The 15,043-nt window shown below is 48.1% G+C and overlaps 1 protein-coding gene across 1 annotated transcript in view; it reads right to left on the reverse strand.

Annotated features, from left to right (window-relative positions):
- LOC124776198 (DNA-directed RNA polymerase I subunit RPA2) overlaps positions 1-15,043 on the reverse strand; it is a 237,911-nt gene that overhangs the window by 220,552 nt on the left and 2,316 nt on the right. Inside the window, exon 2 of the mRNA XM_047251028.1 lies at positions 11,715-11,852. Within this exon, the coding sequence (XP_047106984.1) occupies positions 11,715-11,852 (138 nt within the window). The remainder of the gene's footprint in view (positions 1-11,714; positions 11,853-15,043) is intronic.

The raw sequence follows: 15,043 nt of genomic DNA on the forward strand, positions 1-15,043 counted from the left end.
CATTAGTCTATAGCCTGCAGGTTGATCAGTGAGTCGGTACAAATCAAAACACTGTTGAGAGAGGCCTCAGTAACAAAATCAAGGTCCCTATTAATGGCTAGCAGCTCTGCTGTGAACACACTACTGATCCTGGCAGTAAATAGTGTTCCATGCCAGTAGGAGACAGAAAAGCGTATCCCTTCTTATCTATCGTTTTAGAACAATCAGTGTAGAAGATGTTAGCACCCTGGAACTCTTCAAGGATGGAATGTTCAAGGCTCTGGAATATCATAGGAGCGACAGAGACTTTAGGACCCTGGAGTAGGTCTGTTCTAATCTATGGTCTAGGCACCATCCAATGGGGAGGTGCAGGAGGAAATACACGGAGCACATTCCAGTGAGTTAAGATGGAGATCCCAACAGAGGGATGTAAGATGCATTCCAACCAGCAATCCCACCCAAGGGTGGGTGTCAGGAGGAAGACATCTTTCATTTGTCATTTGCAAGGCAGACGGGTTACATGGGATAATCAGGGAATCTTTGAATGGAGGTTGCCTAAGAAACCAGGAGCTGGTTCCATTGTACTTGTAGAGGGGGTCCACCTGCTTAGCTGAGTGGTAAAGTGTTCGCCTACCATGCAGACAGGTTGAAGATTTCCTCCACTCGTGGTTGGTTGGTTTGTGGGATTAAAGGGACCAGACTGCAACAGTCATCGGTCCCTTGTTTCAAAACTTAAAAACTACCACACAGAGTAAAAAACGGATAACAGAGACAACAGACAACACAGGACAAGAAAAACTCAGACAAAGAACAGACATAACAAATTAAAATCACACGGAGTGCGGCAGTGGTTGGCCGACCATTGAATAAAAAGGGAAAAGCCAACCACCGATAACACATTAAAAACTCAGTTTAAAACCGTAGGCCAAAGGCCAGAATCAACACAAAACAATAAAATAAAACATAAACACTCATATTAAATGATAAAAACCCCCTGCCTGAATAAAACGTAAAACTAAGTCAGCCATAGCAGGGTCATCAGTTAAAAGGGCAGGGAGCGTATCAGGCAGCGCAAATATCCGCCTGACCACAGCTAAAAGGCGGCAGGCCAACAAAATGTGGGCCACTGTCAAAGCCGCCCCGCAGCGACACAGAGGAGGGTCCTCCCGACGCAGTAAGTAACTGTGTGTCAGCTGGGAGTGGCCAATGCGGAGCCGACAAAGGACGACTGAGTCCCTGCGGTTGGCTCGCATGGATGACCGCCACACAGTCGTCGTCTCCTTAATGGCACGGAGTTTATTGGGCATGATCCGATCGTGCCATTCAGCGTCGCAAAGCGCAAAAACTTTTCGGCGGAGGACCGCTCGCAAATCAGTCTCTGGGAGGCCAACATCCAGAGATGGTTGTCTGATGGCCTCTTTCGCCAGGCGGTCAACATGTTCATTGCCCGGGATACCGACATGACCGGGGGTCCACACAAAGACCACAGAGCGGCAGCAACGGGCAAGAGTATGCAGGGACTCCTGGATAGCCATCACCAGACGAGAACGAGGGAAATACTGGTCAAGAGCTCGTAAACCACTCAGGGAATCGCTACAGATCACGAAGGACTCACCTGAGCAGGAGCGGATATACTCTAGGGCTCGAAAGATGGCGACCAGCTCAGCAGTGTAAACGCTGCAGCCAGCCGGCAAGGAACGTTGTTCGGAATGGTCCCCTAGAGTTAGCGCATAACCGACACGACCAGCAACCATCGAACCGTCAGTGTAAACAACGTCAGAGCCCTGATACGTGGCCAGGATGGAATAAAAGCAGCGGCGGAAGGCCTCTGGAGGGACTGAGTCCTTCGGGCCCTGTGCCAAGTCGAGCCGAAGGCAAGGGCGAGGAACACACCACGGGGGTGTACGCAAAGTGGCCCGAAAAGGAGATGGAACAGGAAAATCCTAAGCCCGGAGAGAAGCTCTTTGACACGGACCGCGATCGTACAACCTGACCGGGGCCGACGTTCTGGCAGATGGACGACCGATCGCGGGAACAGGAGACGATAGTTTGGATGCCCGGGCAAGCTAAAAACATGGGCAGGATAAGTGGCCAGTAAATTTTGGAGCCTGAACCGCAATGGAGGGACACCTGCCTCCGCAAGTATGCTGTCCACTGGGCTGGTCCGGAAAGCACTAGTGGCAAGGTGTATTCCGCTGTGTAGGATTGGGTTCAGTACCCGCAGCGCAGATGGGGATGCTGAGCCATAAGCCAGCCTCCCATAATCCAGAAGAGACTGGATTAACGCCTGGTAGAGCCGTAACTGGGTAGCTCTGTCGGCGACCCAGCGGGTGTGGCTCAAGCATCTCAGAGCATTTAGATGCCGCCAACACGCCAGTTTAAGCTGCCGAATATGAGGCAGCCAAGTCAGCCGGGCATCAAAAACTACACCCAAAAACCTGGGGGTCTCCACCACAGCAAGGAGTTCGTCGGCAAGATAAAGCCGCGGCTCAGGATGGACTGTTCGGTGCCGGCAGAAATGCATAACGCGGGTCTTGGCAGCTGAAAACTGAAAACCATGCACTACAGCCTAAGACCGCGCCTTGCGGATAGCGCCCTGTAGCTGACGTTCAACAGCTGCAATGCCAGTAGAGCGGTAGTAAAGGCAGAAGTCGTCAGCATACAGGGAAGCGGAGACAGAATTTCCCACCGCCACAGCGAGCCCGTTTATTGCGATTAAAAACAGGCAGACACTGAGGACAGATCCCTGTGGTACCCCGTTCTCCTGGACTCGGGAGGAACTATGGGAGGCTGCGACTTGTACGCAGAAGGTATGATACGACAGAAAATTATGGATAAAGATCGGCAGAGGGCCCCGAAGACCCCATCCATGAAGCGTAGAAAGTATGTGATGACGCCATGTCGTATCGTACGCCTTCCGCATGTCGAAAAAGACAGCGACCAGGTGCTGATGGCGGGCAAAGGCAGTACGGATGGCCGACTCCAGGCTCACCAGATTGTTGGTGGCGGAGCGGCCTTTATGGAACCCACCCTGAGACGGAGCCAGAAGGCCCCAAGACTCCAGTACCCAATTCAAGCGCCGGCTCACCATCCGTTCGAGAAGCTTGCAAAGAACGTTGGTGAGGCTAATGGGGCGGTAGCTGTCCACCTCCAAAGGGCTCTTGCCCGGTTTCAAAACGGGGATGACAATGCTTTCCCGCCATTATGACGGAAACTCACCCTCGACCCAGAGACAGTTGTAAAGGTCGAGAAGGCGCCACTTGCAGTCCACTGAAAGGTGTTTCAGCATCTGACAGTGGATGCGATCTGGCCCAGGAGCGGTATCAGGGCAAGCGGCAAGGGCACTGTGAAATTCCCATTCACTGAATGGAGCATTGTAGGATTCAGAATGGTGGGTGTGAAAAGAAAGGCTCCGACGTTCCATCCTCTCTTTAATGGAGCAGAAGGCCAGGGGGTAATTGGAAGAAGCGGAACTCAGAGTAAAATGCTCTGCCAAGCGTTGGCAATTTTGTCGGAGTCTGTACAAACTGCTCCATTCAGTGAGAGCGCAGGGACGCTGACAGGGGTCCGATAGCCATAGAGGTGTCGGATCTTGGCCCAGATATGCAATGGAGAGACATGGAGGCCAATGGTGGACACATACCGCTCCCAGCACTCCTGCTTGCTTTGGCGGATAAGGCGGCGGGCACGCACACGCAGACGTTTGAAGGTAATGAGGTGTTCAATGCAGGGATGTCGCTTGTGGCGCTGGAGCGCCTGCCGGCGATCTTTAATCGCTTCAGCGATCTCAGGCGACCACCAAGGCACAGTCCGCCGCCGAGGGGACCCGGAAGAACTGAGAATGGAAGATTCGGCAGCAGTAACAATGCCTGTGGTGACCGATTGAACCACCACATCAATGTTATCATTAGAGAGAGGCTCAATAGCGGCAATGGAGAAAAACAAGTCCCAGTCAGCCTTATTCACTGCCCACCTGCAAGGGCGCCCAGAAGACTGATGCTGTGGCAGTGACAGAAAGATCGGAAAGTGGTCACTACCACACAGGTCGTCATGCACTCTCCATTGGACAGATGGTAAGAGGCTAGGGCTGCAGATCGAAAGGTCAATGGCGGAGTACGTGCCATGTGCCACACTGAAGTGTGTGAAGGAACCATCATTTAACAGCGAAAGATCGAGCTGTGCCAATAAATGCTCAATGGTGGCGCCTCGACCTGTTGCCACTGACCCACCCCACAGAGGGTTATGGGCGCTGAAGTCGCCCAGTAATAAGAAAGGTGGCGGCAATTGGGCTATCAGCGCAGCCAGGACATGCTGCGCGACATCACCATCTGGTGGAAGGTAAAGACTGCAGACGGTAACAGCCTGTGGCGTCCACACCCGAACAGCGACAGCCTCTAAAGCTGTTTGTAGAGGGATAGACTCGCTGTGAAGAGAGTTAAGGACATATATGCAGGCGCCACCAGACACCCTTTCATAAGCTGCCCGGTTCTTATAATAACCCTGATAGCCACAGAGGGCAGGGGTCCGCATTGCTGGAAACCAAGTTTCCTGAAGAGCAATGCAGAAGAAAGGGTGAAGGCTGATAAGTTGTCGGAGCTCAGCTAGATGGTGGAAGAAACTGCTGCAGTTCCACTGGAGGATGGAATTGTCCATGGCTGAGAAAGGCGTGACGGGACTGGGAAGGCAGATTACGCCTCTGGGTCACCTGCTGCCTCCGACGGAGCACCTGTGCAAGTGCTATCCATTGCATCTGAGGGACCGGCGAGATTGAGGTCCTCAGCGGACGCAAGAATCTCCACCGCATCCTCAGACACAGAGCTTGTAGGTAGCGGTGGAGTAGGTGCCACTGCAGGTGTCTTGGTCTTACGGGTCTTCAATGTCATTTTCTCTCGCTGTTCCTTTGGTTGTCGTTGTTGAGAGGGCTTATTGGAGTCAGTCTCCGGGACCGAAGATGATCGCGAAGCTCGACGACCAGCGACCTGTGGCTTCTTCAGCCACTGGCTGGTGTCTGCTGTGCCGCTGGTAGGAACCTGGGAAGGGAGTGACCCAAGGGATCCCTTCCAAGCAAGAGAAGCCGAAGAAGACTTACGCTTCTCCGGCTTAAAAGTGGGGACTGGTGTCCCCGGTGGTTTAGTGGGTGCTGCTCCCGAGGTAGATTGTGTGGGAGCAACAGCGATAGAAGGGGCCCCCATCGTCAAGGGGGCAGGTGAGGTCCTCTGACTCTGAGAGCTGACTGTTTGTGGTGCAGCTAAAGGAGCTGGAGCAGGAGTGACAGTTGAGGCATAAAATGCCATCATGTGCACGGGATGTAGCCGTTCAAATTTCCGCTTAGCCTCAATGTAAGTCAGTCGGTCCAGGGTCTTATATTCCATGATTTTGCGTTCTTTCTGTAAGATCCTGCAGTCTGGCGAGCAAGGTGAATGAGGCTCTCCACAGTTGACACAGATGGGAGGCGGAGCACATGGAGTATCGGGATGAGAGGGGCGTCCGCAATCTCGACATGTGAGGCTGGAAGTGCAGCAGGAAGACATATGGCCGAACTTCCAGCACTTAAAGCACCGCATCGGGGGAGGGATATAGGGCTTGACATCACAACGGTAGACCATCACCTTGACCTTCTCCGGTAATGTATCACCCTCGAAGGCCAAGATGAAGGCACCGGTAGCAACCTGATTGTCCCTCGGACCCCGATGAACGCGCCGGACAAAATGAACACCTCTACGCTCTAAGTTGGCGCGCAGCTCGTCATCAGACTGCAAAAGTAGGTCCCTATGGAAAATAACACCCTGGACCATATTTAAACTCTTATGTGGTGTGATGGTAACGTTAACATCCCTCAACTTTTCACAAGCAAGTAACCTGCGTGACTGGGCAGACTATGCCGTTTTTATCAAAACTGACCCAGAGCGCATTTTGGACAAGCCCTCCACCTCCCCAAACTTGTCCTCTAAATGCTCTAGAAAGAACTGAGGCTTCACGGAGACAAAGGATTCCCCATCAGCTCTGGTACAGACGAGATACTGGGGCAAATACGTGTCACTGTCATTCATTGCCTTTCGTTCCTCCCATGGTGTGGCCCGGGATGGGAACAATTGGGGTCATAAACGTTACCTTTAAAATGAGCCCTTGAACGCTTAGAGACTGCTGGTGGCTGGCCACCAGCAAGAGATGATGTGCCATGCTTCATTGCGTGTCATCCACGCTGATGCCACCTACTCCGACCAAGGGCCCTCCCCATGGGCGCCACCCAGCCACAGCAAGGGCCACCTGGCAGGATGGCCATTGTCGGGAGTCCTGATGCCCCAGGGAGATGGGCATCTACTCCTTGGCATACATGGGGAGTAAACGGCGAAGGCATAGAGCGATCCCTGTGTTGCCAGGGCGCTACAACCAACAGGGTACATGGCGGCCCCACCACAACGGATTGGCTACCGTGCTGCATCTTAGGTGCAAAAATGTATGAGGTCGTCGTCGCAGCAAAAAACAACACTGCACAGTGCAGCGTGGAAATCGCACCCATGGACATATCCTCGCCCAAGAGATGGAAAATGAGCTGGACATCATTGCAACGATGAGAAAGCCGGCTAAAGGTCTCAATGCACGACAGATACAGTGCACCATGTAAGGCGCCCTTCCCCAATTGGCTCGCTCTTCGGAACAATTTAGAAAGATGGAGGTCAAACCCGAGAGGGGACCATCACATAAGGCCGAAACATCTGAGACTCCTTTTAGTCGCCTCTTACGACAGGCAGGAATACCACCGGCCTATTCTAACCCCTGAACTCGCAGGGGGCCTCCACTCGTGGACTGGGTATTGTACTGCCATCACCATAATCGTTACCACCACCACCACCACCGTCATTGTCATCTCATCATCATGTGGCATCACCTGAAATAAGATTTGGACCCAGTGGCCGAACTTCCCCAGATGGGGCCTCCCGGCCATCAATGCTACACAATCATTTCATTTTTTGCAAAAGGGGGGCGGGGAGGGGGGGGGGAATCCACACTTCCATGAGGAGACTATCAACGGGACTAGTGTGAAAGGCACTGATATCATACACACCCCATAATGATGAACAGGGTCAAGTTGTCTAAGAGTGGAAGAAGCCACTGAGCCATAAGCCTGACCACCATAATCTAGTCTGGACGGACAAAACGAGAGCTTGGTAAAGACGGGGATGACACACAGTCTGCACCCAAAAAAGTGTGGGCCAGGAGGCGGAAAGCATTAAGCTTTCACATGCAGGCAGCCTTCAGGCGGCGAGTATGGGGCAACCAAGTTAGCTTTTTATCAAAAATAAGACCCAAGAAATGTGACTGTGCTACAACATCTAGGTGCTCGTTCCCTAAATAAAGTTCTGGATCATGGTGTACTGTGGGTTGACGGCAGAAATGCATAACCATGTTTTGGAGGGAGAAAACTGAAAGCTATGGGAAAGGGCCCATGCCAAGGCCCATCGGATGGCACCTTGGAGCTGGCGTTCAGCATATGCTACTGAATAGTAGCTGCACTAGATGCAAAACTTGTCACCACTCAATGCTGTAGTAACCAGAGGTTAAAAATCCATTGATGGCCTTGAGGAACAGTGTGACACTTAACACAGAACCCCATGGAATAGCTTTCTCCTGGATCCCAGGAGTACTGAGCGAAGTGCCAAATCTAACCCAGAAGAGATGGTGGGAAAAAAAACTCAAGGATAAATATCAGAAGGGGGCAGGGAAAGCCCCAGCCTTGGAGGGTAACTAACCAGGGATAAGTATGCCGGCTTGTCATTCCTAGGGAAAGACATCCATGAGCCATATGCAGTTGAAGACTGGCAGAGACAAGGGAATGATAAAATCACCAGAAAGTGATCACTGTCACAAAGATCATCATGGGTTGACCAGTGTAGTGAATCCAAGTGAGCAGGGGAGGAGATCGTGAGACTGATGGCAGAAAAGGTGCCATGAGTGACACTGAAGTGTGTAGGAGAACCGTCATTGAGGAAACACAAATCAAAGTCTGTAATAAGTTGGTTACTTAGAAGACAACTACATGTCCAAGTGGCACTACCCCACAAGGGTTGATGTGCACTGAGGTTGCCTCAATGTTGCCCCTGGGTAATGTCCAAGAGTCGGATCATCTGGTTTTGGATGGAATCTATGCGGGGAGCCGAGTCATGTGAAGAGGTAAGAGCCTGCAAGAATTCTCATTCAGTGAAGGGCTTATTATAGGCTTCAGATTGCCTGAGGCTGAAGCAGATGGGGGGTTTCCTCAACTTCTTGTTTCTGCCAGAGAAAAGTAGCAGAGTAGGAAGAGGACGCCAATGCTGTCGCAAAGTTTATTGTGAGGTGTTCTGCAAGGACCAGTGGATCAATACACAGAGAACCCTGTAGAATATGACCCTGGACAGCTGACTGTCACTGGCAGCCTATAAGCCTACGGAGCTTGGGCCCAAACCTGGCATGTGTTCCAATGCAGGAAACAAAGCACTCCCAGAATTCCTTTTTATTCTGCTTAATAAGGGAGCGAGCCTTAGCACAGAGACCCTTAATAGCAATCAGATTAGTCTGTGAAAGGTGTTGTTTAAATCTTTGCAGTGCCCATTCACAGTACTGGATAGCAACTGCTGGATTCTTGATCCACTGCAGTACCAGTCGATGATGAGGGGGCCTGCAGAAGATAGGGGGACACCAGTGCCAGCACTGTGAAGACCAGTATCAGAGATGTCTTGCATGACCGCATCAATGCAATCTGAGATGCACAAAAGATGTATATAAAGGACAACTAGCTCTGCAGAATGCCCAACATGGGAGCTTGTCTGACTGGTGGCAGCAGGGGAATGATAGAATCGCCGTAAAGTAGCCAATATCGCAACAATCATCATAGGGTGACCAGTGTAGTGAAGCCATGAGAGCAGGGGAGGAGATCGTGGGACTGATGGCAGAAAAGGTGCCATGTGTGACACTGAAGTGTGTAGGAGAACCGTCATAGAGCGGAGCCAATCAGTGTCTATAATAAGTTGGTCACTTAGAAGGCTCCTACCTGTCGAAGCAGCACTCCCCCACAGGGAGTGGTGTGCATTGACATCCCCAAGGAGGAGATACAGGGTGGGGGTTGCTGCATTAAGATAGGCAGTTCAATATAAGGAAGTGACTTACCTGGAGGGAGGACTTCGAAATGGTGATTGCTGGGGTCGTTCGCACTCGTACAGGTGCTGCTTCCATGTTGGTACAAAGAGGACACAGTCACTAATGATATCGCTGCGAACCAAAGTGCACACCCCTCCAAAGTGTAGACCTCCGGACCAGCTTGGTTCCGACAGAACAACCAATAACCACGAAACATTGGAGAGCAGCCATCACAGTGCACTTCTTGAAGAGCAAGACAGAATGCAGAATAAGAGGAAAAAAGTAGTTGTATTTCTGGTAGGTGATGGAAATATCCATTGCAATTCCATTGGACTGTCGTGTGGTGAGAGTCCACATTAGACATAAAGAAGCCAAGGGGAGGTTATATCATCACGTCAGTGGTCGTCACCAACGACGATGGGGTCTGATTCGGAGTGAGGAGTGGGTGAAGCCCTACAGGGGCCAGGGAAGCCTCGTCCTTGGACTACTTCTTCTGACGTCTGGATCAGACAGAGAGCGAGAGGCTTAGGGGCCCTCGGAGAGTGGGTCCCTCATCTCACCCTAGGTTGCAGGCTTCCTATCCTGAGAATGCGCTGGGGAGGGGTGTTCAGAGAGGGAGCCCTGTCCCAAGCACGAGTCAGAGAAAAGCATTTCTTCTCTGGCCGAGGAGGAAGGGGGGGGGGGGGGGGGGGAGAGGAAGGGCGGTTCCTTGATGGGAAGAGATGAGGCCACCAGGGATGAAGGGTAGGGGAGGAAGGAAACGGAAAGGAGAACTGCAGGGGTGGAGGAGAGGAGAGGGGGGCGGGACTGTGGTAAGGAAGAAGCGGGAGGGGGAAATGATGTAACAGAGGAAAAAGTACAAAACACCGAGACTGGGTGGAGTTGGTCAAATTTTTGACGAGCCTCAGCATAAGACAGCCGATCCAATGATGTATACTCTTGGATCTTCTTTTCTGTCTTGTAAGTTGGGTAATCTGGTGAGCATGGAGAATGACAGTCATGATAATTTATATACATATGCAGCAGAACAAAGGGGATTCTCTCATGGTCTGGATGTCCAGTCACCATACAGAAATTCTGCCGCACGGTGGGAAGACCTATGCCCAAAATGCATGCACAAAAAGCACTTCATGGACGTACGGCTTCAGATCACAATTGTAACACATAACCTTGACCTTCTTTGGGATGATATTTCCCTCGAAGGCAAAAATAAAAGGCACCAATATCAGTGCAGTTGTCTTTACAATCCTTCTGCACACGTTGAACCAAGTGAATGCCGCATCGTTCCAGATTAGCCTGGAGTTTCTCATCAGTTTGAAGGGTGAGGTCCCTATGAAATATCACTCTCTGGACCATATTCAGTGACTAGTGAGGGGTAATACACACTGGGACATTGCAAAGACAATCACAAGCACGAAGAGCTGCAGACTGGGCAGCAAAACAAGCTTTGATCAACAGGAAGCCTGACAGCATCTTACTGAGAGACTCCACATCACCAGACTTGTCCTCGACATTCCCCACAAAAACAATGTCTTCGTAATGGTGAATATGTCCCCGTCCGTACTAGTAGAGACCAGGTAGCGGGGAAAATGTTTCATCCCAAGACAGCAAGCCTGGCCCTCCTCCCAGGGTGTAGCCAGGGAAGGGAAGGCTGCAGGGTCAAATGAAGCAGCATTCAATGATCCAGTATTACTAAAAGAGACAGCTGTTTGAGAACGGCCAGATTTTTGCAGCTTGATATGCTTCAAAAGCCAAAGATCTGCCCTAATACCACCCACTCCGATCAGATGCTCTCCCCACTGGTGCCATCTAGACAAAGCAAGGGCCGTCTAGTAGGGCAGCCATTACTGGGTGTTCTGATGCTCCAGGATGACAAGTGATCACTCATTGGCATACATGGGGAGGCAACAGCTCAGTTATCAATAGTGTGATCCCTGTATTATCAGGGGGTTCAGCTAGATGGGTACATAACAGCTCCACCACATGGCCTGGCTACAAGTGCTGGTGACCTAACAGGACAGATAGTGACTACGGCAAGGAAGGAAGACAGGAAGGAAGGGGAAAGGAATCCATGATGTAGACCCTAGGGAGGGAGTTCTTCCCCATGTGGCTCACACTAAAGACAGAAAATTTAGAAGTGGAGGTCAAACCCCAAGGGAGGACCAAAATTGCCACAAAGGATCAAAGAGAACAGGCAAGAGGAACAAAACTGCAAGGAATACAGGAAACCAGGTGGATAGCCAAGTCGACATAAATAAGAAAACGGAGAGAGGAGAAGGAGGGGGCAGTGGGAAAGGAGTGGGAATGAGCAGGAAGGACATGATGAAGGAAATGCAGCCTGGGAGGAAGAATGGACTGTAACAGCTCAAGGCCCTGCGCGTGCCATGCATGAACTCACATAAGAACCAAGAGCCTTGGGGAGGGAGAGGGGGAGGGGGAGCGAGGGGGGAGGGAGAGGGGGAGCGAGAGGGAGAAAGTTACAGCTATGATGACATCATGATTGCTGATCCTTGTCTCTATTCTGACACTATCAATAAGGTCAGACCTTTCTGTGGCTTTGAGCTTTAAAATATTTCCATTGTGTTACATTCTGATTGGCATACAATATTGCTCATACTTACCACTAATTTCAAGGACACTCTGTCATCATTTGGAAGTGCAAATTGCGTTTCATCCATGTCCTCTAGAGCTTTATTTAGGCCTCTATCTAACATAAAATTGAAGGATTCCACGTGAGGTGCTCCAAGTGACTGTAAAAACTGAAACAAGAGGGAATGTGCATTTTGTTGAAAATAAGATATAAGAATCAGTGACAAAGATGAGACTCATTAAAAATCTAGTTCAGCAAAATTGAACTGTTCATGATAAAAGAATCTGAAATGAAAGAATGTAACATATCACTCAAGAAATGCAATTTTTATTCATGTCTGAGGGGTCAAATAACAGATCGTAACGATAAAAAAAATGAAAAAGGAAGAAGTACAAGGTATGGGAACAAACAAACACACTTATAATAAATAACACAAAAAAATGTAAGTAAACATGTAAAAGGCAAAGCAGCTTAGTTAAGACTAGTTTAGCATAACAGGGGGCAATGTCAACTGCAATGGGAACTGCCAACAGTCTCCTCGAGGTTGCATGGGGTGAGGGGATCAGGACAGGAATATTCCACAGTCCAAAAAGTTTCAAGATTGGGATAATAAAAAGGAGAGAAAAATTAAGACGGTGGGTTTAATGCTTCAGGTGGTCCACTTAGTCTCCCCCAACCCCCCATTTAAGTAGAAGACACAGAACATTCATACAAATGTGTGAAACTGTCATACAAGTTCTTCAATGGGATATTATTCAAATTGCGTATCACAATGTGTCAATGCCTGATGTTATCAAAGTATTGACCTTTTGTGTGAATTTCTGCATTTTGTAGTAAGTTTGTGTTGATAACACACTGTCTCATCACACACAATGATTTTTTCCAGAAAAGAGTTGACTGCATTTTCCATTTAAGTCAAGTTGTGGTAGGTGTCCATACATTGGCATTTTTCTTCGGGAGTCAAGGTGTGCGGGACAAGCTTCGCACACAGTTTTCTCTTCTTCAAAACATTCTGGAGAATGTCTTGAATACTCAATTTCGAGATGTTGCTTCATTACAATTTGAAACAACAACACTGACACACTACTGCTGCATGTCCATTACTTAATACTGCCTGCTAACAACTGACTAGTCAAATGCACATCTGTTGTGTACAGTTGTCAGTTCAGGGCAGGAACATAGTTACTGCTGTCACTAATACGCCAGGAATAATCAGTTTTGGAAATTTTTGAACAGTTGGTGTAGAGACCTCACCATGACTCCATGGATTAAACTGTGCTAAGTATCCCCTTTTTAGGAGACTTGCTGTCAATCTTGTTTCAGTCTGCAGTTTGTTAAGAGATTTATAGACTTTGCAGTTTTTCAGATGGCCATGGCCTAGTTTTCTGATAGTTACATTCAGTGATGGTCTTTCAAAATTGAACACATCTTCACTTTAAGCTGAGTCTGGGGTTTGTCATTCTCAGTTGCTTTGAGGAAGTCATTTCTTGATTTTAGTTTTTGGGCAGCCAGTCAAATGCCATGTGGTAGGAGTTCTTTGGACATGAAGAATTTCCTGAAAAATGTTAACTGAATTATACATAATAAGTTTTGTCGTACCACCCAGAAAAATCAGGTATGATCTGCGAATTTCATGCCTAATTAGTGTCTGTTCACTGTTGTTTTACATAAACTTTGAGGATGTTGAAGTCATAACATTACGGGCACTCAGACCCTAATTTATTATTTCGTACTCAATGTAAACACTATGTGGTGAGCCACAGGAACTAGACTATACTTCTAGAACACTGCATAAAAAAGTTACAGCTGTTTCTCTTGGAAAATTCTATTAATGAATGACCACCATCATTCTGGTATCACATCCAAAGCCTCTGTTTGAAGAATAAATCTTTCCTTTTTGTTCTATATCTATACTAAAACTTCCCATTACCATCTTCATATGAGATTTGTTGTCACACATCAGTTTCAGTAACTCTTCATAATGCCTATAACATCCACAGACTAACATATTATAGCCTATACAATAGATCTAGTACTGTTTTGTGATTTACACATCTAAAGGAACTTTACATAAACAATTAGATTCATGAATTTATATTTCCTTAAATTTACGTCATATCAGAGGAAACTGAATTATCAGAATATTGTGCAGGAACGGGTAAATAATGATACAGCAGGCAACTTCATCACTACAACACTCAACTGATTTGATTTGGACATAGTTTGCAAAACATTTCAGACATTCATCAAGTTCCCTATTCTCCAGACAAAGTTCTTAGCAACATGTGGTTGTGTCCAAATTTGAAGAGGTCAGTAAATGATTCTCATACAGAGAGCAGCAACGCAATATTACTGAACATTATGGTTGACAGAGCACTCAAAGACCCACGTCAAAACACAGAACCAGGAATAGACAACATTCCCTCTGATTTAGTGAGATCCTTGAGTGAACATATAACGGCAGAGATATACGAGACAGGTGAAATACCTCCAACTTCAAGAAGTATCTAATAATTCCGATTCTAAAGAATGACAAGTGCTGACAGGTGTGAAAACTGTGAAACATCACTTTAATAAGCCACGGTTGCAAAGTGCTATCACCAATTATTTACAGAAAAATGAAAAGACTGGTAGATGCCGTTCTCAAAGAAAATCATTTTTGTCGCCAGAGAAATGTAGGAACATGCGAGGCAAATCTGGTCATATGCCTTAATTAGAATATAGGTTACAGAAATGCAAACCATATCATAGCATTTGTAGACCTAGAGAAAGCTTTTAACAATGCTGACTGCAATACAATTTACAAAATTTTGAAGGAAACAGGGATAATATGTTATCCACAGAAATCTGACTGCAGTTGTACGAGTCTACGGACATGAAAGAGAGACAGCAATCAAAAGGGAGTGAGGCAACATTGTAGGGCTATCCTCCACCAATATTATTCAGTCCATACGGTGAATAAGCAACACAGGAAACCAATCAGAACTTTGAAAATGGAAATAAAGTTCAGGGAGAAGACCTAAAAGCTTTTGGATTATCTGCTAACATTGTGATTGGGTCAGAGGACAAAGGAATTGGAAGAGCAGCTGCACAAGAATCGATAGAGTCTTGAGTGAAATATGGGATCAAGAGCAATGTTTGATACAAGTCATTGGCTTTGGCCGCTGAAGTAATGTATGGCTGCTGCGATGTCACTTCTTGGTGCATAAATTCAGTTTTGTTGTTAGCTGGTGAATCCAATGCATATGAAAGCATAAAAAAAAATTAGTTGTGGTGACAGATTGATCTGTAGCTTAGCCCGAGGTATAGGTTAGGTTGGAAGATTACAGTTTGGTTGTGAGTTGGCGAAGTCTACGAGTG

This window comes from Schistocerca piceifrons, chromosome 2 (assembly GCF_021461385.2).
Source record: "Schistocerca piceifrons isolate TAMUIC-IGC-003096 chromosome 2, iqSchPice1.1, whole genome shotgun sequence".
Classification (NCBI taxonomy): domain Eukaryota; kingdom Metazoa; phylum Arthropoda; class Insecta; order Orthoptera; family Acrididae; genus Schistocerca; species Schistocerca piceifrons.